This window comes from Aotus nancymaae, unplaced genomic scaffold, assembly GCF_030222135.1.
Source record: "Aotus nancymaae isolate 86718 unplaced genomic scaffold, 86718_ANA_hifiasm-v0.15.2.pri h1tg000131l, whole genome shotgun sequence".
Taxonomy (NCBI): Eukaryota; Metazoa; Chordata; class Mammalia; order Primates; family Aotidae; genus Aotus; species Aotus nancymaae.
Window position 1 is genome coordinate 11509376 of NW_026988546.1, and position 23336 is coordinate 11532711.

The window sequence follows — 23336 nt, forward strand, 5'->3', positions numbered from 1 at the left end:
AAGAGAAGCAGAAAATTTCTTAGTAAATTAATTCCTAGGAATTACACTATAATTGATACCTACAGCGATTTAAAGTTACTTTGCTGTAGCTATTACTACATGCAGAAGATTTGGATTTTACGCTTGCTACTTCCTCACTCTTGAGTAAATTGTCCTTTCTATGCCTCAGTTTCCTCATCTGAAAAATAGGCATTCTAATAATATATACCTCATTAGGCTGTTCTGAGGAATGTGATAATACACGTAAAATGCAGTCTCTGGCACACTGTAAATGGCTAACAAACGTTTGGCGGTTATTACTGGCGTTTCTCAGCCAGTTATTAATTTTTCTTTTTTTGAGACGGAGTTTCGCTCTTGTTACCCAGGCTGGAGTGCAATGGCGTGATCTAGGCTCACCGTGACCTCGGCCTCCTGGGTTCAGGCAATTCTCCTGCCTCAGCCTCCTGAGTAGCTGGGATTACAGGCACGCGCCACCATGCCCAGCTAATTTTTTGTATTTTTAGTAGAGACGGGGTTTCACCATGTTGAGCAGGATGGTCTCGATCTCTTGACCTCGTGATCCACCCGCCTCGGCCTCCCAAAATGCTGAGATTACAGGCGTGAGCCACCGCGCCCGGCCGGGTTATTATTTTTTACATGTGAGTAGATTAATTCAGAGTATTTTTTCAGGAAACAAATACTTGAATACCTATTTGTCCAAGGCGCCGGAGTTACAGGGAATTCACTAAATAAAGCCTTTGGTCTTACATTATACAGAGGGCACTGAAGAGACAAGAAACAGGTTAAACAAAGAAAAAGACGATAACTTCGGACACAACCACTGCCATATTTATTTATTTATTTTTGAGATGGAGTTTCGCTCTTGTTACCCAGGCTGGAGTGCAATGGCGGGATCTCGGCTCACAGCAACCTCCGCCTTCTGGGTTCAGGCAATTCTCCTGCCTGAGCCTCCTGAGTAGCTGGGATTACAGGCACGCGCCACCATGCCCAGCTAATTTTTTGTATTTTTGGTAAAGACGGGGGGTTTCACCATGTTGACCAGGATGGTCTCGATTTCTTGACCTCGTGATCCACCCGCCTCGGCCTCCCAAAGTGCTGGGATTATAGGCGTGAGCCACCGCGCCTGGCCCCAGAATTCCTTCCCTCTAGGCTGCCCCAGGAATCCCTTTGGCCTCTGCCGTTGGACGTCATAGAAGGCGCGACCGATCGTGGCCGGCTCCCGGAACTTCACTCTTCTCTCTCTTCCTGCAAACTTGACACGCCATTTGTTTCTACGTCTGACATCCCCCTCTCTTCTCTGGTCCCTGGGAGATTTTTGCAAGCAGGACCAGATCCAGCAGAGAGAGAAAGAGCCCGGCGTGCGCCGCACTCAGAGTGACGACACACTCGAGTCTCCGCCAGAGTACGTCACTTCCGAAACGCTTTCTTCGCGGGGCTTTGTGGGTAGCCGATCGGGGTCTCCTGGCGACGACGATGGCAGGGGATGTGGGCGGTCGCAGCTGCACGGACTCGGAACTGCTGCTGCACCCCGAGCTGCTGTCCCAGGAGTTCCTTCTCCTCACTCTGGAGCAGGTTGGGCGCGCCGGAGTGGAGGGCGGGCGGACGGGTGGGCCTTCCCTAATGAGGCGCTTGCATCTAAGCTCTTCTTAAGTAGCTTTGGGTAACTGCGGACACTCCCGCCGGGTTTGTGCCACTCTCCACCCATACAGGCCAGCCAGCTGTCCCCTCGCTCCCGCACCTCACCCCTTGTCCGAAAAAATAGACGCCCGCAGAATATCAGGAATGCTTGGGAAATAGGGCATATCTATCCATCCCGATGGCTTAGAAAGAGGAGTCCCAGGCCACCCCCTCTGCCTGTGTGTAAGCACCAACCTCAGGAAGAAAGGAAGTGGGGAAGAAGCGTAGAATAGGCAGGGAAGGTAGAAATCATGGACTGTCAGGGCTGGAAAGCGTCTGAGAAACTGTCCTTTCCACACTCTCTCTCACCGTTTAAAGATGATAAAACAGTTCGGAGAGATGAAGTGACTTGTTTAAGGTCACAACATCTGTAAATGGTACTGCCAGGAGGAGAATTCAGGGCTCCTGGCTCTTCATGTAGCGCGTGCTCTTTTCCAGCCTGTGTGGCCTCTGATAGTAGGCGAAAAATGAGAAAGGAAAAACGTGATGTTTTAAGTGATAGAGAATTACTGAACGTTTCATTGGGGTTTATGTGGCATATTTTGTTGTTTTCCATATGGTTTTCCCCTTGATACCCTATCTTTCTTGAATTTCAAGTCCTCTTGCCAAGTAGAGCTTATTTTAATTATGTCAGTAAGTTTTTACCTGTGGTTCTCAAACTTTTCATGTACTTAAGACCCAGTCAAAGGCTTGCTAAAACACAGATTGTTGGGCTCTGTCCCCAGTTTCTCGTTCAGTAGTTACGGAATGTGCCCTGAAATTTTGCTAAGGCAATATTTCCCAAAGTAGCGGGCCTATGAATTCTCTGGGAATGTTGTCCAAGGGAATCCTGGAAGTTTCCCCTACCTCTGAGTGTGGACACGGTGAAAATAAATTAGTCCAATATATGAAAGAGAAGTAAAATGTGCTTTTATTAGATTTTGTTAGAGGATATAGGTTTGTCAGTTGCTCCAAACACAGATGTTTTCAAGCCTTTCTGAGTTGAAATTGAAGAGCCTGTGATCTCATTACCATTCTCACTTTTCCTTCTTAAATCCAAACTCTGTCTTCATGACACTCCTGTGTTTATGCTATATGTTTTTCGTGATGTCAAGAACCAATTGAAAATGAGGAAGAATGAAGTGATGAGATAGAGGTGGTTGGACAGTGACTGGAAGCTTACTTGAAAGGATCAGTGAAAATGGGGTGCAGGCTTTTCTAATGATGTACTGTTACCGTCATCACTACGGGGATAACAGTTTCTATCTGTGGTGTTATTTGAAATCTTTGTAGTTAACTTCAGTTTAGGAAGTACTACATTAGAGAAGCACGAGAAATATAAGACAAGACAGACCTCTATCCCACTAATCTGATCATGATAGCAACACTCAAGGTAGCTTATTGACAGAATGTGGTGACTGTTAGTCATTGTTCACTTTCTTTTGTCTGTTTTTCCTGGGCAGTCCCCTGTTTTCAATCCCCTTGTATATTACGGTAATATTACTGGAAATGATCTTTCATGCTTGGTATGTTGGCTGAGCAGTTGTGGATAGCAATCCTTGTCACACTGAGAAAATGTGACCATTGTCTTTAAGATGGGGCTGAACCTAATATTTACAGAATGTAGCCTATAACACTGCCTCTAAGTATTCACGTTATTGTGAAAATGGTTTTTTAATTAATTTGTGATTTAAGCAGTAATGTTTTACCATGTTAGGTAAGATGGTTAGTTATTAAAATTAAGAATGTTGTTTTGAAATTACTTTTTTTCCCCAACAGAAGAACATAGCTGTTGAAACTGATGCAAGAATAAACAAAGACAGTCTTACCAACCTTTATGTCCAGCACGCAATACCATTGCCTCAGAGGGATTTGCCGAAGAATAGATGGGGGAAAATGATGGAAAAGAAAAGAGAACACCATGAGATTAAAAATGAGACTGAAAGGTACTTTTTGGTGGTTCTAGCTTTCAGTGTATCTTATAACTAAACAGTTACTGATTTTTCCTGAGGTAAACTTAAGTAAAAAAAATTATATACTCAATAACTATCTATTGAGCACCAGCCACTATGTGTATAGCAGTAAATAAAACTGAAAAAAATTCCCTGCTCATATTTTTGTTGGGGGAAACATAATAACAGAGTTACTATATAACAGTATTGTTACATAAGTAGTAAAGGCCAGGGAGAAAGGTTACAATTTTTGATAAATTGACCAGGAACAATCATAGTGAGAAACGACAATTTAGTAAAGAGACCTGTACGAAATAAGAGAACAAGCTAGCACTCTGGGCCAGAATACAAGAGGCTGGATCAGGAATGTGCCCATCATATACCAGGAATAACAAAGCGGCCATCAGGGCTGTAGGAGGAACGAGTTGTATTGGGGGTGAACAGAAGAGATTGTCAGATCATGGAAACCTTTATAAGTCGTTGTAAGGACTTTGGTTTACTCTGAGATAAGAAGCCACTAGAGGATTTTGAGCAGAGTGGTGACATCATTAGATGTACATTTTGACAAGATGACTCTGGCTGCTGTCCTAAGAAGTGATTTAAGGTGTATGGGGAGAGGCAGGGGCATGTATAAGGGTGGAAGCAAGGAAACAAATTAGAAGGCTGTACTGTAATCCAGGCAATAGATGGCAGCAGCTTTGACTATAGTAAATTTGGTAGGCTCGAGTCTACATGTATTTTGTAGGTAGAGCCAATAGGATTTCCTGAATTTTGAGAAAAAAGTCAAGTCAGGTAAAAAACTCTAATGTCTTTGAATAATACACAAATGAAGGGCCTGTTAACTAGTTTGAGTTATGCTATTTAAAATTTTTTAATTTCAAAAAATTTTTTATAGAACTACAAGCAAGTGAATTTTTTAAAGAAAGTTACATTTGATTAATCAGTGTTGTTGATTGGTTAATAAGTACAGAATGTCCTAAGATCCTTAAGTGAACTAGTTATTTCTTCTGTTGTTTATTATATTTAAAGTGGATACTGTTGATCAATTAATTTTTTTTTTTTTGAGACGGAGTTTTGCTCTTGTTACCCAGGCTGGAGTGCAATGGCGCTATCTCGGCTCACCGCAACCTCTGCCTCCTGGGTTCAGGCAATTCTCCTGCCTCAGCCTCCCGAGTAGCTGGGATTACATGCACCCGTCACCATGCCCAGCTAATTTTTTGTATTTTTAGTAGAGACGGGGTTTCACCATGTTGACCAGGATGGTCTCGATCTTTTGACCTCGTGATCCACCCGCCTCGGCCTCCCAAAGTGTTGGGATTACAGGCGTGAGCCACCGCGCCCGGCCTGATCAATTAATTTTTTTAAGGTGTGTGGGGAAGGGAAGGGGCCTTCTGTCTGTAAGGCACTGTCATAGGCAGTGCACTAGAGACAGTGGGAGAAGACAGAGTAGGAGGGTGGGGGTAAGGGGAAGTATGTTCCTCTGAGTTTTAATCTCTGTTTTACAAATAAAACTTATGATTGAGATTATTCTTCAAGTATGAAGGATAGTCAAAGAATACATGTCTGCTCCTTGTCTTTTCGAAAATAAAGTCTGACCTTTGATCGAGGACGCATTTCAGATTGACCATCATTTCAGCTTGATGGTTACTTTTACTTACTAGTACAGACTATGTATTAGTGTTAACTTTCATAAATATGGTTTACACTGCATATGCCTTTTAATTTACTTTTGCTCTTATTCAGCCAATATTTTCCTCTTGATCAGCATATTCAGCCATATTGTTCTTATAAGCAAAACTTTCTGTGCCGGTTTTTCTTTCCTTTGAAGCAATCATCTTACAACTGTCTTGATTAGTCCCTCAAAATCATTTCAGAAAGACTTTTTGACTCTATTTTTTAAATTCTCAATTGATTCAGAGCATTAACACTGGAAGGATCCAAGAGATCATTTTGTATTGTTAAAGTGCTTATTATTTTATCTGTGAAGGAACTGAGATCCTGAGAAGTGCTATAACATGCCCAAGGTCACATAGAGCTAGGACTAGGTCCATAGCAACATAGCCTGGTGCTTCTCAAACTTTAATATGCCTCTTGAATCTTAGATGAAACAAGCTGTCAAGCCCTGCTGTCAGTCCCTCTGTTTCCCTTCTACAAAGGCAGTGGTATACAGTGACCTTACTTTTCATTTTCTATCAAATGATGTTCATTGATGACCCAAGAATTTTTGAGTTTGGCCAACTGCATAGGAATCTGGTTAAAATATGGGTTCTGATACATAGTTCAGGTTGATGCCCCAGATTCTCCTTTTCTTAAAAAGTCCCAAGATGATGATGATGTTGTGCTGCTGGTCCCTAGATCACCCTTTGAGTAGCAGGGCTGAAATGTTCTTCCTAATAACTGGCTACCTCAAGTTTTTTTTAACATGTTTAATTAAAAGGTTTTTTTTTGTTGTTAATGCGGGCACAGTGGCTCTTGCCTCTTGCCTGTAATTCCAGCATGTTGGGAGGCTGCGGCAGGTGGATAACTTGAGGTCAGGAGTTCAAGACTAGCCTGGCAAACATGGTGAAACCCTGTCTCTACTAAAAATACAAAAATTTGCCTGCCTGGTGGTGTGCACCTATAATCCCAGCTACTCGGGAGGCTGAGGCAGGAGAATTGCTTGAACCCAGGAGGTGGAGGTTACAGAGAGCCAAGATTGCACCATTGTACACCAGCCTGGGCTACAAGAATGCAACTCTGTCTCAAAAAAAAAAAAAAGGTTTTTGTTTGTTTGTTTGTTTTCAGTTAATCTGTTATATAGCTTGAGGTATGATGAGTAATAAGCAAACGAATGCTTTCATTATTAACCTTTACAATTAAGAGTGGAAATTAGATTTCCAGAAGGTAAATATGAGGTTACTTGCCAAATTTTACAATTAAACTTGTACAAATATCATAGTTACAATTAATTTAGAAAATGTCTTGGCTCTAGGGACCTTTAGTGAATGGAATAGAATGCTGTGCCTCATTTGTAGATTACCACTGTGGTAGTCTTGGTATAGTTTTATAGTTTTTTATCCTTTTTAAATAATAACTGATTACATGGTTAAGATAACCCTATCAATAAGCTTGTGTTTGTTTTTTAACTAGGAAATCTCATTTTAAATTTCTTGTACATAAATATTTTAAACTTTGAAGTAAAACACTAGGGAATTCCTTCATTTAGAGCAAACATAGAAAATTTAATTTCTATTAGTCCCACTTAGAAAAGATTAGTCTTATCAATAAATCTTCTTGGTTATTGTTTATTTGAACTTGAATTCCAGTGAACTGGTTTGCCATTCCAGATGGTATTTTTCAAGAGCACATCTTTTTGATTTCAGGAGTAGCGCTGTAGACGGGTTAAGGAAAAGACCCCTCATTGTATTTGATGGAAGTTCAACGAGTACAAGCATAAAAGTGAAAAAAACAGAGAATGGAGATAATGATCGACTCAAGCCTCCCCCTCAGGCAAGCTTTACCAGTAATGCCTTTAGAAAATTATCAAATTCCTCTTCGAGTGTTTCACCCCTAATTTTGTCTTCCAATTTGCCTATGAACAATAAAACGGAACACAATAATAATGACACTAAACAGAACCATGACTTAACGCATAGGAAAAGTCCTTCAGGCTCTGTGAAGTCGCCACCGTTGTCCCCTGTTGGAACTACTCCAGTGAAGTTAAAGCGAGCTGCTCCTAAAGAAGAAGCAGAGGCCATGGTAAGTATGGGGGTGGTTTCCATGCTGGTAAGTGGTCTGAATGAAACCTGAGCAGTCTGGCTCATAACGGGAGGTGGGTCAACTGTGTTACATTCTTTTTTTAAACCCTTTTGATGGTCTGTCCCATTTGTATAATACATCTTATTACTCGAGTACTTGAATTCTGGAATTTTAAAGTCCATGGTGATTAATGTTTTTAAAAGTTCACTCAAGTTATTTCTGCTTAAAATACGTAGAGAGAGGATCTCTCTACATTAGGCAGTTTTCTTAGATTTTTCTCATTAAGTTCCTTTAACTGTCTTGGAATGAAAACAGACAAATATTCCTTTATTGGCAATGTTTAGAACATTAAGTAATTTGTCCAGGGTCACACATTTATTAAGTAGCATTTGGGGCCTGACCTTAAGTCTGTCTGTTTGTTCATACCTTAAAACCACACCAGGCTGGGCACGGTGGCTCATGCCTGTAATCCCAGCACTTTAGGAGGCCAAGATGGGCAGATCACAAGGTCAGGAGTTTGAGAACAACCTGGCCAGCATGATGAAACCTGTTTCTACTAAAAATACAAAAATTAGCCAGGTGTGGTGGCAGGTGCCTATAATCCCAGCTACTCGGGAGCCTTAGGCAGGAGAATCACTTGAACCCAGGAGGTGGAGGTTGCAGTGAGCCGAGACAGCACCATTGCACTCCAGCCTGGATGACAGAGCAAGACTCCGTCTCAAAGAAAAAAAAAAAACGCACTAGAATCTTTTTAAGATTTGCCACTTGCCTCGCCTACTGCTCAGTTTACCTAGCTTTGTGGGCATAGCAGAAGTTGGACAAATCTATTGTGTTGTGCTCTACTATGTTGAATCATTTGGATGCTTCTTAGCAAATTTGGTGCAGTTAACATGATGTATTAGAGTTTAATTTGTGAGGTGATATACACACACACACACACACACACACACATAATATGTATAGGCTCTTCGGAAAAGTCCTTTTACTTTTAAATACCTAATAGTTTAGTAGCCATTATTCCTGTAATATAATGGCTTTATTATTATTATTATCATGTAATCATGTATCAAAGGGATCAAAATTTAGTAAATTCAAACATTCTAAAATACTAGACCCTGGAAAAAGAAAACCACCTGACTGGTCATTTCTTTACTTTAATTAGTTCATTGTATGCTTTCAGTAACCCTATGAAGTAGGCATCTTTGATATTCCTATTTCATGAGGAAACAGAAGCTTAGTAAATTTAAATAAGTTTGTTGGGAGTTCCAGAGTTAGTAAGCAACCAGACTGCAATTTGAGTTTAGATTTGTTTAATCCCAGGCCACACACTTAGAGGCCATGCTGCCTCCATACTCCTTTCAGCTACCTTTGTGGGAGAGAGGAGGAGGGTATGGGATGAGAGTTGGAAGAATAAAGCCACATCTCAAATACTGCCATAAGGAGTAAGCCTCAAAGAATTTTTTTTCCCAGGCTCTTAAACAGCATTTCTCTACCCCAGAAAATTTTATATGAGATATATAGATATGTATATGTATCTTTACATATATATGTATCTTTTTATATATATATATATATCTTAGAGGGAGATATATGTAGCTATATATAAAACAATAAGGATAAAAGATTCTTTTATATGTGTGCATACATATAAATAAATATTTTCTTCTTATTAACATTTCCCATTGACCTTGTGTTTTTGTTGTTGTTTGTTTATTGTCTGAGACAGAGTCTCATTCCATTCCCCAGCCTGGAGTACAGTGGCGCAATCTTGGCTCACTGCAACCTCCACCTCACAGGTATAAACCATCCTCCTGCCTCAGCCTCCTGAGTAGCTAGGATTACAGGCACCTGCCACCACACCCAGCTAATTTTTTTTGTTTTTTTGGTAGAGACAGGGTTTCACCAAACTTGTTGGCCAGGCTGGTCTCGAATTCCTGACCTCAAATGATCCACCCGCCTCGGCCTCCCAAAGTCTGGGATTACAGGTGTGAGCCACCTGCCCAGCCTATTTCTCATTGACTTTGGATTGTAAAGTTGATGAAAGAGATGGGCTGGACAGGGAGGAAGCAGATCTGGAGCAGTCAAATGGTTTTCAACTCTGTTAAGATCACTTGAGGAGCTTCCCAAAAAAACCAAAGCAAAAAGAAGTCAATCCCTCTACCTTTTATGGATTCTGGTTTAATTGGTTCTGGGATAAGACCAGTTCTGGGTGGGGCAGGTTTTTAAGTGCTCTGTTATTACAAACATTTGAGAACCACAAAGCTAGAAAACTCACTCCCCTATCTTGGAATAAATTCCCACAGGCTGGGCGCGGTGGCTCACGCCTATAATCCCAGCACTTTGGGAGGCCCCTGTGGATGGATCATGAGGTCAAGAGATTGAGACCATCCTGGTCAACATGGTGAAACCCCGTCTCTACTAAAAATACAGAAATTAGCTGGGCATGGTGGCATGCGCCTGTAGTCCCAGCTACTCGGGAGGCTGAGGCAGGAGAAATGCTTGAACCCAGGAGGCGGAGGTTACGGTGATCCGGGATCACGCCATTGCACTCCAGCCTGGGTAATGAGTGAAACTCCATCTCAAAAAAAAAAAAGAAAAGAAATATATTCCCACTAGATGGCAGCAGTGATCTTTCATTAATACATTAATAGTAAACCTTGGTTGTTTAAAATGTTCATTTTAAATACATTGAAGTAAAACACTAGGAAATTGTTTTCTGATATTTCTGCAAGTTGTTGTTTTCTGATATTTCTGCAAGTATAAACTGATTTCTGTTCATTTCTTTCAGAATAACCTGAAGCCCCCACAAGCAAAAAGGAAAATACAACATGTTACTTGGCCCTGAAGGAAAGTTTCCGAAAATGTAAATATGCTGTAACTGTAGTTTTTCAAACATGTTCATATATATCGACAGTATTTACAGAAATCCTGATTATCATGGAATTTTCTTAAGAGGTTTCAAATAGGTTTAAAAAAATGATTTATTTTCCTTTCCTTCTTCCCTCCCTCCCTTCCTTTCTTTTTTAAAATTCTTGCCTGTCTTGCCCTGATTAGAAAGAATATCTTTTAAACCAATGACTTAGTATATGCCATTTATATTGACCCTAGTCAAATCATTAGCTACAAGCCTACTATAAAGCATCCAGTGAATTGGCTGGGCATGGTGGCTCACGCCTGTAATCCCAGCACTTTGGGAGGCTGAGGCGGGCAGATCACCTGAAGTCTGGAGTTCCAGACCAGCCTGACCAACCTGGAGAAACCCCATCTCCACTAAAAAATGCAAAATTAGCCGGGTATGGTGGTGCATGCCTGTAATCCCAGCTACTCAGGAGGCTGAGGGAGGAGAATCGCTTGAACCCGGGAGGTGGAGGTTGCAGTGAGCCAAGACTGTGCCATTGCACTCCAGCCTGAGCAACAAGAGCGAAACTCTGTCTCAAAAAAAAAAGCATCCAGTGAATTTTAGGAGTTACTCTCATTAGCCTTGTTCAGAGTCTTAGGGAAATTTGAGATTTTTTTTTTAAAAACTCAAATATTTTGCTAGTTTGCCATTTTTATTTCTTTTGAAACATAAAACAGTTTGTCACAGTATTTGAGTAAATATTACAACATTCATCCTAAAAGGTTCACCAAGAAAAGCATCTTTGTAGTACTGCTGGAAAACTATTGAGAATATACAGATAAAAATGCTGTTCTTTAAGTGCATACATTGCTTCTTCCCATAAAAAGTAAAAGGGAATCAGTGCTTGCTGTTGCTTCTTTCTTTGAAGTCATAACGATGGATGTATATATTACGAGTTGACAGGTTGGTTCTGCACCTGGACCATCCTTTAGAATGTTTTTGTCATGCAGCAGTCCTACCTACTCTTTTCATGAGCAGTCTGTGCTCACTCTGAGTTCAGCTATTACCGCTCCTGGGAGCTTAATCTTTTCAAAATGAAGTTGATTTAAAATATCTTCAGGCTGAGTAATCATGTTAGAGATGGCATTCGATGGCAGTAAGTTTAGAGAATTGGGAGTGGGCATAGAATTCTAGAACTTATAAGAGTCCAGGAAGCATAGCAGTCAGGCAAAAATTAGCGTAATATGGAGTAGGCAGTAGAGGAGCTGCTGGAGTCAGAAGTCACTACAGAGTGCAGCATAGGAAGATGGACTCCCAGCTTAGGTGAGGTTCCCTGCAGCTGTAATATAGACACTTCCCACAGGGCTGTTCCACACAGAATTATCTGCTAAGGTTTTTTGTTTATTTTTGTTCAAGTAGTATTTTTACTCTAGTTGTATAATGGAAATCAATGGGAAGATAGGGTTTACCTTATATTCATGAATTATAGTTTCTGCTGTTCTGCTCTGTGCTTCTAAGTAAGAGCAAAGGATACTTCATAATTCTTTATATGATTGATCTTCAAACCTTTTTCAATATGTTTTAAAGGAGTCTTGTTCCTCTTTTGATTTGTTAAAACAAGCATTTTAGTACAGCTATTGAATAGCCTTCCAAACAATTAATTCAGCCTTGCAGGTAAGTACCACACTAAGACTTTAACCCAGTAGTTTTTAATCATTCTATCTTTAATCCAGACTGTAAATCTGTACACATAAGACAAAACATACTAAGTATTACATAAATTATTAACAGTAAATTGTTATCTGCAGGGCTGATAGACGTAATAATGTTGGTGGGCAACTATCATCCTATACAAAAATATATGCAAAGGAAGATTTTAAAAGTGCAGATTTTAGAGTAGATTGACAAATTTTATTTTATATTCACTTTTCCTTTCCGCTTCCATCTGTGTTTCTCTGTTAGTTGAGAGAGAGTTAGCCATTTGACGATTTTAAGTCAGTGGGAACTTATTTTTAGTCAATAAAATTAATATTTTATTTGTATTTTAACTTACAGAGTAGGTTGGCAACAACAGCTGAACTGTGTAACATTGTTGCTTCAAATTGAAGTTTATATTATGAACATTCAGAATCAGTGCTCATGGTAGCAGCATATTATTGAGCTATTTTGAGTTTGAAACGTGGAGAAACACTAAACCATGTACTATGTATTATATTAACATAATCCCACCTTCTTAGAGCTTTGTTCCTTCTGAAGGTGTATGGATACACTTGTCTTGAAATGTCCTTCTCCACATAATGAAGCATGCTGAATGCTGGGAATCTGGAGCAGCAGCCTTGGGAGCCCTATATCTTGAAGTGTTTTGGTTTGCTTAAAAAGTTAGAAGAACTTGATTTGAATGGCAGACAACTTTAGAATACTAGTTCCTCAATAACATGAAGCGGGTAATGTTGCTCTTGATTCTATAGTCCACTAAAGCCAGCTTTTCTTATTACTGGAGTAGGCAAATGAATGACATTAGAGTTAGTGGGAGGCTTGTAAGTTGTAGTTATGGGCACTTTATCACTTCCTGCCATTAGCAGGTATCCTTGTTTCTTCTTCCTTTCCCTCTTTGTTTGTTATTTTCCCTTTCTCCTTATACATTTTCTTTCTCTACTTTAATTCTTCCTTTTTACTGTAGATCCCAAGCTTCTGGCTTAGGTTTGCAAGTCATACTGCTTGGCCCTCCTCATTCACTGAGGGGTGAAGATAGGCTGACCCCTGTCCTCTTATATTTGAGGGATCATAGACTGCTGTGTGAATTCTCGAAAGTCTCAAGACCCTACAGCACCAGGGCACTGAATGGCTTCTCAATGGCTGTAAAGACAGTACAGTTTTCCAAAGTAACCTAATTCATCTGGACGGCTACCAGGCACTTTGGAAAGTTGGTTCAGTTACTACTATGAGGCCATAATATATTTGGTAGTATTAAAATTCTTCAGAATTGGAATTATTATTTGAAATAATATTTTGGTTGACTTAAGTTTTGAGAGACGATTCTAAAACTGATCTATAGAGACTCATTCAATAGCAATGTGACCTTTTAAAAACTTACATTAAGTAAAACTGCCAGTAGACTAAATCATATATATGTATATATGTAAGAGCTTCCTCTATTTACTACTGTTGAACTTCAGTAATTTTTAGAGGCTAAATAATGGTAAAAATGTTTTTAAGTGTGCTCTTTTATTAAACGCTTGTGCAGGTTTTGTAATTAAGTACAGAAAAGTTTAACCTTGTACATTTTTGTATGTAAAAAGTCTTTTAAGTAGCCTTATCCTTATTTAAATAAACAATAAAATTACCTTGAGTAGGTCTGTTATTCTTAATAAAATGGAAAAATGCTCTGTAATGACTTGATCTGTTTTTATTTGAGTAAACAATTTTGGAAAGTATTCTTTATAGTACAACTTTGTTTACCTGGATTGTTTAAGATCAGATGTGATTGGAGTGGTCCAGCCATAACTTGCAGTTTTTCTTTGAATGAGAGGGTGGCTGGAGTGGTCTCATGTTGGGATATGGTGCTACAGAGCCTGTTATGTTGACTGTCACTGCTTGTTGAGGTATGGAAATAAGTCTCTGAACCTTCTCATGTAATAAGCTCTTAATAAAATGAGAAAAACTAGAGATTCAGTTGAGAGATTTTGTGTTGGAGTGATCTGAAAAAAAGTTAATTTCTAAACTGATATCTTAATGTTATTATATTTGAAGACTGATGCTCTAAATTAAATAACTTGGAAAAGACTCAGGTAACTTTCTACTTTATCTTTTGTTTTGTTTTAGAGATGAGGTCTTGCTCTGTCGCCCAGAGCTGGAGTGCAGTGGCATAATCATAGCTCACTGCAGCCTTGAACTCCTTGGCTCAAGCGGTCCTCCTGCTTCAGCTTCTTGTAGCTGGGACTACAGGCATACACCACCACACCAGGGTTCTCCTTTATACTTAACACGTAGGTTCTTCATTTTTTTGTCTGGACAGAGAAGACAAAAATCTTATGTCTACTTAGATTGGTTTTACTAAAGTGCATTTTACTAACTGAAGTGCATTACTTTTTCAGTTGTTTAATAACTTGATCATCTTTCTTAATGTGGAATAAAAAATAAAGATGTAAATTGCCTGTATATTTGTTGAGTACCTACTGTGTTAGCTCTTGGGAATGAACAAGGCAGATACTTAATTTGCCATGTTCATTCATTGCTCCCATAGAGAAAACAGACAAGGGAACCACGAAACAGTAAGTGTAATGGTAGAAAATAAAAGAGGGTCATGAAAAGGTGAAAGATGAAGAAAGCCCGGTGAGGAGCTATTTTAAATACAGTGGTTAGGAAAGGCCTCTGAAGATACTATACTTTGAAGAGAGCATGACTGAGGCACAGCTATGGAAAGCTTTCAGGAGAAGCATTCTACATGTATCCGATTTTGAATGGCTGCATACTCCTCCTCCCATCAAGGCTGGAGTCTGCTTCCCACCACTTGTTTATGGACTGGCCTTGTAACTTGCTTTGATCAAGTGAATGCTTCTTCTACTCTTAAACTTGGACCTCTGCTTGCATCCATGTGAAAAAGCCCAAGTGTGCCCATTGGAAATACATGGCTCACCCAACAGCCAGACATGTGACCACTAGGCATCTATCCCCAGTCTAGCTGCCAGCTGACTAAAGCTGCATGATGAGCCCCCTGATGGGATCAGTCCAGATTGATGACTCTCAGAATCATGAATGAATAAAATGGAAGTTGTATGAAGCCATTAAGTATTGGGGGTAGTTTGCTACCCAGCAGTAGGTAACAGGTACCAGACAAGGACAAAATATGAAAGCTCTAAGGCTTACTAGGTTCTTAGAAAGACTGGTGTGGCCCAAGTGAATGAAAACAGGGGCAATGGTAGTATAAAATGAATTCAAAGAAGGTAGGCAGGAGCCAGATAATGTATGACACTATGTAGGACCTTGAATTTGATTCTAATACCAATTGGAAGCTGTTAACGTTCAGATTTAACCAAGCATTCAATTTAATCAAAAATAAGACTACTTAAATAAGTCTATAATAGCCCTATCTTTTCTCCTCAAGTAAAATTAGCCAATTTTTTTTTCTTTTTTTTTTGAGCTGGAGTCTTACTCTGTTACCAGGCTGGGTGCAATGGTGTGGTCTCGGCTCACTGCAACATCGGCCTCCTGGGTTCAAGTGATTTGCATGCCTCAGCCTCCCGAGTAGCTGGGATTACAGGCACACCACACTGGCTAATTATTGTATTTTTAGTAGAGAACGGGGTTTCACCATGTTGGCCAGGCTGGTCTCGAACTCCTGACCTCGTGATCCACCCACCTTGGCCTCCCAAAGTGCTGGGATTACAGGGGTGAGCCACTGTGCCCGGCCTTGTTTTGTTTTTTAATCTTTGGGTAAATAGTTTGAACTAAAATTTATTTCTTTGACCAACAGTTAAACCCTTAGGAGACTATAAAATGCTTTACTAGATATGGTGAAAGACAAATACTTTTCATAAATATAAAACCATATCTCTCTAAGACTTCTGTTATGTTTTTTCTGCCTTGCTATGTAATTTTTTAAAATAAACTTTAAAAAAATAAACTAGGACAGTTTTAGATTTCTGGAGAAATTTCCACAGTAGTACAGGTTTTTAACGTACTCCATAGTTTCCCTGCTAACATACATTTTACGGTACCTTTGTTGAAATGACTCATTGTTAACTAAAGTTCATAATTTATTTTGATTTTCTCAGACTTCCCTTGTTTTTGATGACTTTACAGTTTTGAAGAGTAATGTTCAGGTAAATACCTGGAAAGTGTTCCTCAACTGGGATTTTTCTGATGTTTTTCTCATGATTAGACTGGGGCTATATGTTCTGTGGGGAAGACCACAGAGGTAAATTGCCATTTTCATCACATTATTTTGAGGACACATACTGTAAACATGATACTACTTTTGAGTTTGACCTCATTTGGCTGATGTAGTGTTTGTCAGTTTTTTCTGCTATGAAGTTATTGGTCTTCTGAATGATATTTTTTCCAAGAAAAAAAAAGTTATTTCTGTTTCCCCTTTTCATACATACTGTGCTCTTTGGAAACAAATAACCTTAAGTCACTTAAGTAATGGAGAGTCACTTTGCTGGCGAAGTACATAAATGATTTAGAATTCTGCGCAGGAGACTTACCCTCTACCATTAATTTTATTCAATGATTTATGTCAGTATGACTCATGGGTACTTATTTTATATTTGGGGTTAAAATCTAATGTGTGTGTTTTTTGTTTTGTTTTTTAACTCAAATTTTTTTCTGCATTGACCATTGAAAGCTCTTTCAGTTAGCTCCCATTTCCCTGTGACTTATCCCATCATTGTGTTTTCTTTGAACACGTCCTTTCTGGTACTATAGAATGCTCTCATGTCTTTTTGTATGAGCCCTAGAATGAGCCATTACTCTAAGGAAGCCTTGGCTCCTTTCATTGGAAAAGGGTGTTAAAAACTGAGATCTGGGTGCTAAGTATGCTGATTGCAACTGGGGTGTTATTGTTTTTAGGCCTCCTCAACGGACAGAGCAAGGAAATACATGTATGTTTATTAACCACTATAGGTGTACATCTCTATAGATATTTCTATATGTAACCATCTGTATCTATAGTGAGTAAAACATGAGTTCACACTTATGTCTCTACCTCTAATCTATTACCATATTGATCATTCCAGATTTCCCTTGCGTGTCTGTAACCTCCCACTCCGACAGTGAGAAACAGGGCTCCTGCCAACCACCCCATCCACTTGCCTAATTGTTCAATTCCAGTACACATGTATAGAGGCTGCAGAATTGTATCCTGTACTCATGTGGGAAATGACTTTTATCAATTAGAGTAATTACCTTCATTCCTTTTGCCTTCAATCTTACACACTCCACTCATTTCTAGTGTTGTTTAAGTCATATCATTTAAGATTTGAGTTTTAATGAAAAAGAATGTCAAATCGACTTTATTTATTTATTTATTTATTTTTTGAGACAGAGTCTCGCTCTGCCGCAGGGAGCCAGGCTGGAATGCAAAGGCGAGACCTCGGCTAACTGCAACCTCCACCTCCCGGGTTCAAGCAGTTCTCCTGCCTCAGCCTCCCGAGTAGCTGGGACTACAGGTGCATGCCACCATGCCCAGCTAATTTTTGTATTTTTAGTAGAGACGGGGTTTCACCATGTTGGCCAGGATGGTCTCGATCTCTTGACCTCGTGATCCACCTGCCTCGGCCTCCCAAAGTGCTGCGATTACAGGCTTGAGCCACTGCGCCCTGCCCAAATCGACTTTATTAACAACAAAAAAAATAAATCCCTAGACAGACATCCATTCAGCAGTTTTAAGGTGTCTACGTGCTCAGGTGCTAAATAAGGAACTGGAGTAAATAAAACACGGTCCGTGTCCTCAAGGGCCTTTTCTGCTTCCCTTTTTTTTTTTGAGACTGAGTCTCCCTCTGTCACCCGGGCTGGAGTGCAGTGGCGCAATTTCGGCTCACTGCGACTTCCACCTCCTGGGTTCAAGTGATTCTCTTGCCTTAGTCTCCCGAGTAGCTGGGACTACAGGCATGCATCACTACACCAGGCTAACATTTTGTATTTTTAGTAGAGATGGGATTGCACCATGTTAGCTAGGATGATCTAGATCTCCTGACCTTGTGATCCACCCACCTTGGCCTCCCAAAGTGCTGGGATTACAGGCTGTGAGCCACCGTGCCCAGGTGGGTCTTCTCATTAATCCCAGTTGTTCAATCTAAAAATTTGAGAAGGAATCTGAAGAACATTTAATGATTAAAGTCACGGTATTCTGTGCACTAGGTAGTTTACTAGTTACATTTTTTAATTCCTTGAAACCTGGAGAAACCAATCAAATATAAACGACTGGATTTTTCTTGTGGAAGATCCCCTCTATCTTAGTCCATTTTCTCCTGCTGTAACAGAATACCGCAGATTAGGTAAATTATAAAGACTAGTTTATTTGGCTCACAGTTCTGGAGGCTGGGAGGTCCAAGATCTTGGCACTGGCACCTGGTGAGGGTTATCCCATGGCAGAAGGCAAAAGGACAACAGTGCGTATGCAAAACGCAGAAGAACTTGGGCTGAACTCACCTTTTTTTTTTTAAATCAAGAAACCACTTCCATGCCCCTGTGATAATGGGATTAATCCATTCCTGAGGACAGAGCCCTTATGGCCTAATCTCTTCTTTAAGACCCTATCTTAATACTGTTTCTATGGCAACTAAGTTTTCAACACGTGAACTTTTGGGGGAGACATTCAAACCATACCACCCTCAGAATGTGGGAGGTCATTTTACTCATAGTAAGTGAGTAAAATGTGTAAATGCTAATAGATGTCAGGGATGAAGTCAGTCTGCTCTTATTTTTATAATGGAGTTCTAGTCCCTTTTTTGCACTGAAAGGTCACTATGTACATTTTGGCATATACGTCACCTGGACAATTTCCTTCTCAGTGTTTAAAAAAAATCTCATGTGTTTAGAGATGGCACTTGCCCCATCATCATCTCTGTGTAAGAAAAAAGCTCATGTTTTTTGGGACAGTGGGCTAGGAGTCAAGGTTTCTAAAGTACTATGATTAAGTGATATGCAAGTTAATATAACTTTTATTTTGCTTTGATATAACTAGTTTTACATAATCTTGTCCAAAGGAGTCAGGGTTTATTTATTGGGCTGACTTAAAGACTTGAAGGCAACCCTCTCCTTACAAATTGGATAGTGTCTAGTTGTTGGCAAGTCCACCATGTGCAATACATATACCTTGGGCTTCATTTTTGTGATCACAAGGATTTCTCTACTAGTTTCTAAAGTTCTGCTCTACTAACAGCACTGAGTTCTTTTGCAGGCATACCTCTAAATTTTTTCCAGAGATAAAGCTTTCACTAAGGGCAATATTGAGGGAGTAGTAACCATCATAGTTCCAGGGCACATTGTACCACAGCAGATCAATTTACTGAGTTTCTTGCCTTGTTCCTGGTTCATGTAGAATGATTGCCTCATCAGTGAAACTGTTTCTTTCACTTACTTCAGTGACTAAATTTTCATGGTTTTGGTTGAAGGTAGACTAGTTCCATTAAGAATTTTTAATATCCTGGCCTGGCATGGTGGTTCACGCCTGTAATCCCAGCACTGTGGGAAGCCAAGGTAGGCAGATAACTTGAGGTCAGGGGTTCGAGACCAGCCTGGCCAACATGGTGAAACTCCATCTCTACTGAAAATACAAAAATTAGCTGGTCATGGTGGCAGGTGCCTGTAATCCCAGCTAATCGGGAGGCTGAAGCAGGAGAATCAATTGAACCCCGGAGGCAAAGGTTGCAGTGAGCTGAGATTGCACCATTGCAGTCCAGCCTGGGTGACAAGAGCAAAACTCCAGCTAAAAAAAAAAGAATTTTATAATATCCTAAATATTAAATATTATTACAAGGTTTAAATATGTAATTTATTCTACAAGATAGTTGTACATTTAAATCAAAGCCCATGAAACAGATGTAATCAATGCAAATCTTAACATTGTAGACTGTGTAACAAAGTGGAAGTAACTAATAAAATATTTATAGTTAGGTTTGTTCATTTGCTAAACATTAGAGAAAAAGGCTTGCTCTTCTTAAACATAAGGAGCAATTCTGCCGAGAAAAAAAAAAATGGTTTTTTTAAACATAAAAGCACAGAAGAGCTGACAGGCTAAGTGAAATCAAGAACCCAGAGAAGTAGGCAATTTTGTTTCAAACTCTGTTGAAACTCGGCTGTAGGTGACTGTAATGTAAGAGAGAGAAAAGTAAAATCTCTTGAGTGCTTGAAGAGGGGAACCTAATAGGTATGACCTCAGAAAACACCACCACATATAAGTGTGAATTAGAAATATATCTTTCCTTTTCATGGATGGAGGGAGGGAAGAAAATGAAGGAAAAGAAGGAAGGAAGAATAGGAAAGGGAAAGGGGACAAAGTCGGGTGGAGGCAGGCAAGCCGACTCATACAGATTTGCAGCTAAGACTTACATCCCCAGGATGGTGAAAGTAACTCTGGAAATGACTTGGAAGGAGTTCCAGTGTGGTGGTAGCCCAGTTGTCTGGCAAAGACAATGACAATCATCTCTGCAGGAAGACATCCTTATTCTAAGTCTCAAGAAACACCCCAGATAACTTTTTAAAGGTAGTGATTAACAAACCAAAGTTACCCTTGCATACAAGAAAACAATGGACCCAGTGTGAGCTGCAGCAGAAGCATCAGGCAGTAGAGACCGACCCCAAAGATTTCACATATTGTCGTAATTAAGTAAAGATCAAACAAGTTGGCTTGCTGTTTAACGGAAAAAAAAGACAAGCTTTAATAACTCCAGGACAAGAAACTATACAAAGTGTAACATATTTAAAATCTTGTATTGAGTTATAATAAAATGCTGTAGAATTAAAAAAAAAACTCATATAGCTCAGGAAAAAATGTATGTGTGTATGTGTATGTATCACTACCCAGATCAAGATAGAGTACAGCACAGGTGGCAGGTATTTCTGTAAAGGTCGAGATATTAAAAAATTGCCAGCAAACCAATGCATAAATGAACAGATATGGCTGTGTTTGAATAAAACTTATTTTAAAAGAAAACAAACCAGGCGTGATGGTTCACACTGGTAATCTCAGTGCTTTGGGAGACTGAGGTGGGTGGATCACTTAAGCCCAGGAGTTTGAAACCAGGCTAAGCAACATAGTGAGACCTGATCTCTACAAAAAAATTTTAAAATAGCCAGCCATTAGCCAGGTGTGGTGGCTCACACCTGTAATCCCAGCACTTTGGGAGGCCGAGGTGGGCAGATCACTTGAGGTCAGAAGTTCAAGACCAGTCTGGCCAACATGGCGAAACCCTGTCTCTACTAAAATACAAAACAAATCAGCCAGGCATGGTGGTATGCACCTGTAATCCCAGCTACTCGGGAGGCTGAGGCAGGAGAATCCCTTGTACCTGGGAGATGGAGTTTGCAATGAACCAGGAGCATGCCACTGCACCACAGCCTGGGTGACAGAGTGAAACTCCATCTCAAAATGGCAACAACATTCGGGCCGGAGGGCCAGACGGCGCTGCACCAGTCGGTCATCGACGGCAACCTGGAGCTGGTGAAGCTGCTGGTCAAGCTCGGCGCCGACATCCGCCTGGCCTGGAGCTGGTGAAGCTGCTGGCAACCTGGAGCTGGTGAAGCTGCTGGTCAAGCTCGGCGCCGACATCCGCCTGGCCTGGAGCTGGTGAAGCTGCTGGCAACCTGGAGCTAGTGAAGCTGCTGGTCAAGTTCGGCGCCGACATCCGCCTGGCCAACCGCGACTGCTGGAGCGCGCTGCACATCGCGGCGTTCGGCGGCCACCAGGACATCGTGCTCTATCTCATCACCAAGGCCAAGTACGCGGCCAGCGGCTGGTGATGCCGCCGCGACCCCAGCCCGGCCCCGCCCCGCCCGCGTCGTCTCTGCTGTACCTTCCCGCCAACTTCCTCAGTGTGCGCCCGGGTCGAGGCCCCGCCAGGAGGCCGCGGCCACGGCGAATGCGGCGCGTGCTTCCGGCCGGCCCCGGGGTCGGGCAGCCCCGCCGCCGAACGCCTCCCCGCGGCCATGTCGGGCCCGGCCAGGCCGCAGCAACTTCCCGCGGCCCGCCGACTCGCGGGTGGGGGCGGGGCGCGGACTCCAGCCCCTTTTGAAATTTGAGTCTCGCAACCAGCAAGTTCGGAATCCCGAGATACCGGATCTTCTGCGCAAAACGTGTTGTCCCGAAGGTGAAAGGCAGGCGGCGGGGGCGAAGCGGACTCGGAGCGCCCGGCCGCCGCCTGCAGGACCCGCCCGGCGCCGAGGAGCAGCCGTCAGGTCCGCCGTCCGCGGCTCGCGCGCGGCCGAGGACACGCTCCGCTGCTCTGGGTGTTCGCAACTATTTATCTTGTGGGTGAAGTTTGTGCGCCTGGTTTTTGTTTGGAAAATACTGTGCGTGGTCATGGGGGAGTGATGCATTTTTCTCTAGTCTTTAAAAACTTGAGTCTCCCATTTCTTGGTTGCACTGAAAATGCCGCCCAGCCTGACGGTGTTCCGTGCTGCCCCTCACGCCCCCACCCCCCGCCCTCCCATCTCCGAGAGGCTCTCCCCTCTCTCCGCTTCCCTTCTCCCCACGTCTACCCCCGACCCTGTCCTGTTCCCGCCCCGCCAATCGTGAGTTTTGGAAGCCCCAGGGCGTCTCTCCCCCGCCCCTCCTGGATGAGGCCACCACCCCCAAAACCGGCCTGTTTTGCAGTTTCCCGGGATCCTGGAAGCTTGCTGGCGCTGGAGGGTGGCGAGGACACGGGGGCGGGGAAGGGCTGAAGGGGACGTTCCTTACCTTTTCTAGTGCGTTCTATCATAGTTAACGGTTGCACACTTTTTAAAAAAAGTAAATGGATTTGCCACAATTAAATGTCATAACATTTATGACAATATAAAATATTAACATATTTTAAGCCAAGTTTTAGGTGTATTTTTTGAATCTTGGTTATAAACCCAATTTTAAAGGACGATGTATCCAGCGTTGTGAAGGCAACAGAGTGTACTACCCATATTTATATTTTTATAAAATACCTATAAGACTGTGGAGAAAAAATGGCACCACCACACACACACACACACACACACACACACACACACACACACACACACACAGCTGGGCATGGTGGTGCGCGCCTGTAGTCCCAGCTACTTGAGAGGCTGAGGTGAGAAGATCACTTGAGCCCAGAAGTTCAAGCTTACAGTGAGCTGTGATCATGCCACTGCACTCCAGCCTGGGCAACAGAGTGAGATCCTGTCTCAAAAATAAATAGATAAATAAATAAGAAAGAAAACAGGCAGTGGGCAGGATTTAGCCCAGGGACTGTAGTTTACAATTCATAATACAGAATGGTTTAGTTTTGCCTGTTAACATTTGTTTTGTGTACTTCTGTATAGGTGTTTAATTTCCTAATTTAATAAAAAGTCTTAATCATATAGCTATGTTATTTTACATCTAACCAGAATTTCCTCATTATTTTTGGCATTCAGCATTTTGAATGTGATGTGTCTGGGTGGGTTCTCTGCATTTATCCTACTTTGAGTTTATT

The 23336-nt window shown here is 41.3% G+C and overlaps 2 protein-coding genes across 4 annotated transcripts; both read left to right on the forward strand.

Annotated features, from left to right (window-relative positions):
- Positions 1 to 1424: 1424 nt before the first annotated feature.
- Positions 1425 to 14906, forward strand: CUNH2orf49 (chromosome unknown C2orf49 homolog). Of its 3 annotated transcripts, none has more exons than XM_012471492.2 (5): positions 1425 to 1572; positions 3436 to 3602; positions 6971 to 7346; positions 10135 to 10209; positions 14008 to 14906. In XM_012471492.2, exons 1-4 carry the CDS (start codon positions 1474 to 1476, stop codon positions 10189 to 10191), a joined length of 699 nt encoding a protein of 232 aa, XP_012326915.1. In that variant the 5' UTR covers positions 1425 to 1473; the 3' UTR covers positions 10192 to 10209; positions 14008 to 14906. The 3 variants fall into 3 exon arrangements, with proteins under 3 accessions (XP_012326915.1, XP_012326916.1, XP_012326914.1); XM_012471493.2 differs by lacking the exon at positions 14008 to 14906 and having other exon boundaries at positions 6971 to 7097; positions 7224 to 7346; positions 10135 to 13534; XM_012471491.3 differs by lacking the exon at positions 14008 to 14906 and having other exon boundaries at positions 10135 to 13534.
- A 6371-nt stretch (positions 14907 to 21277) lies between these two features.
- On the forward strand, positions 21278 to 21648 carry LOC110569590 (notch-regulated ankyrin repeat-containing protein). The gene is made up of 2 exons (XM_064371426.1): positions 21278 to 21349; positions 21499 to 21648. The coding sequence occupies exons 1-2, from the start codon at positions 21278 to 21280 to the stop codon at positions 21646 to 21648; spliced, it is 222 nt and encodes a 73-aa protein (XP_064227496.1).
- The last annotated feature ends 1688 nt before the right edge of the window (positions 21649 to 23336 follow it).

Coding starts and splice junctions, on each gene's coding strand:
- CUNH2orf49 (XM_012471492.2), top strand. CDS start 1,474: ATGGCAGGGGATGTGGGCGGTCGCAGCTGCACGGACTCGGAACTGCTG. Junction 1,573..3,435: donor TTCTCCTCACTCTGGAGCAG/GTTGGGCGCGCC, acceptor TTTCCCCAACAG/AAGAACATAGCTGTTGAAAC. Junction 7,347..10,134: donor AAGAAGAAGCAGAGGCCATG/GTAAGTATGGGG, acceptor CATTTCTTTCAG/AATAACCTGAAGCCCCCACA.
- LOC110569590 (XM_064371426.1), top strand. CDS start 21,278: ATGGCAACAACATTCGGGCCGGAGGGCCAGACGGCGCTGCACCAGTCG. Junction 21,350..21,498: donor TCGACGGCAACCTGGAGCTG/GTGAAGCTGCTG, acceptor GGCAACCTGGAG/CTAGTGAAGCTGCTGGTCAA.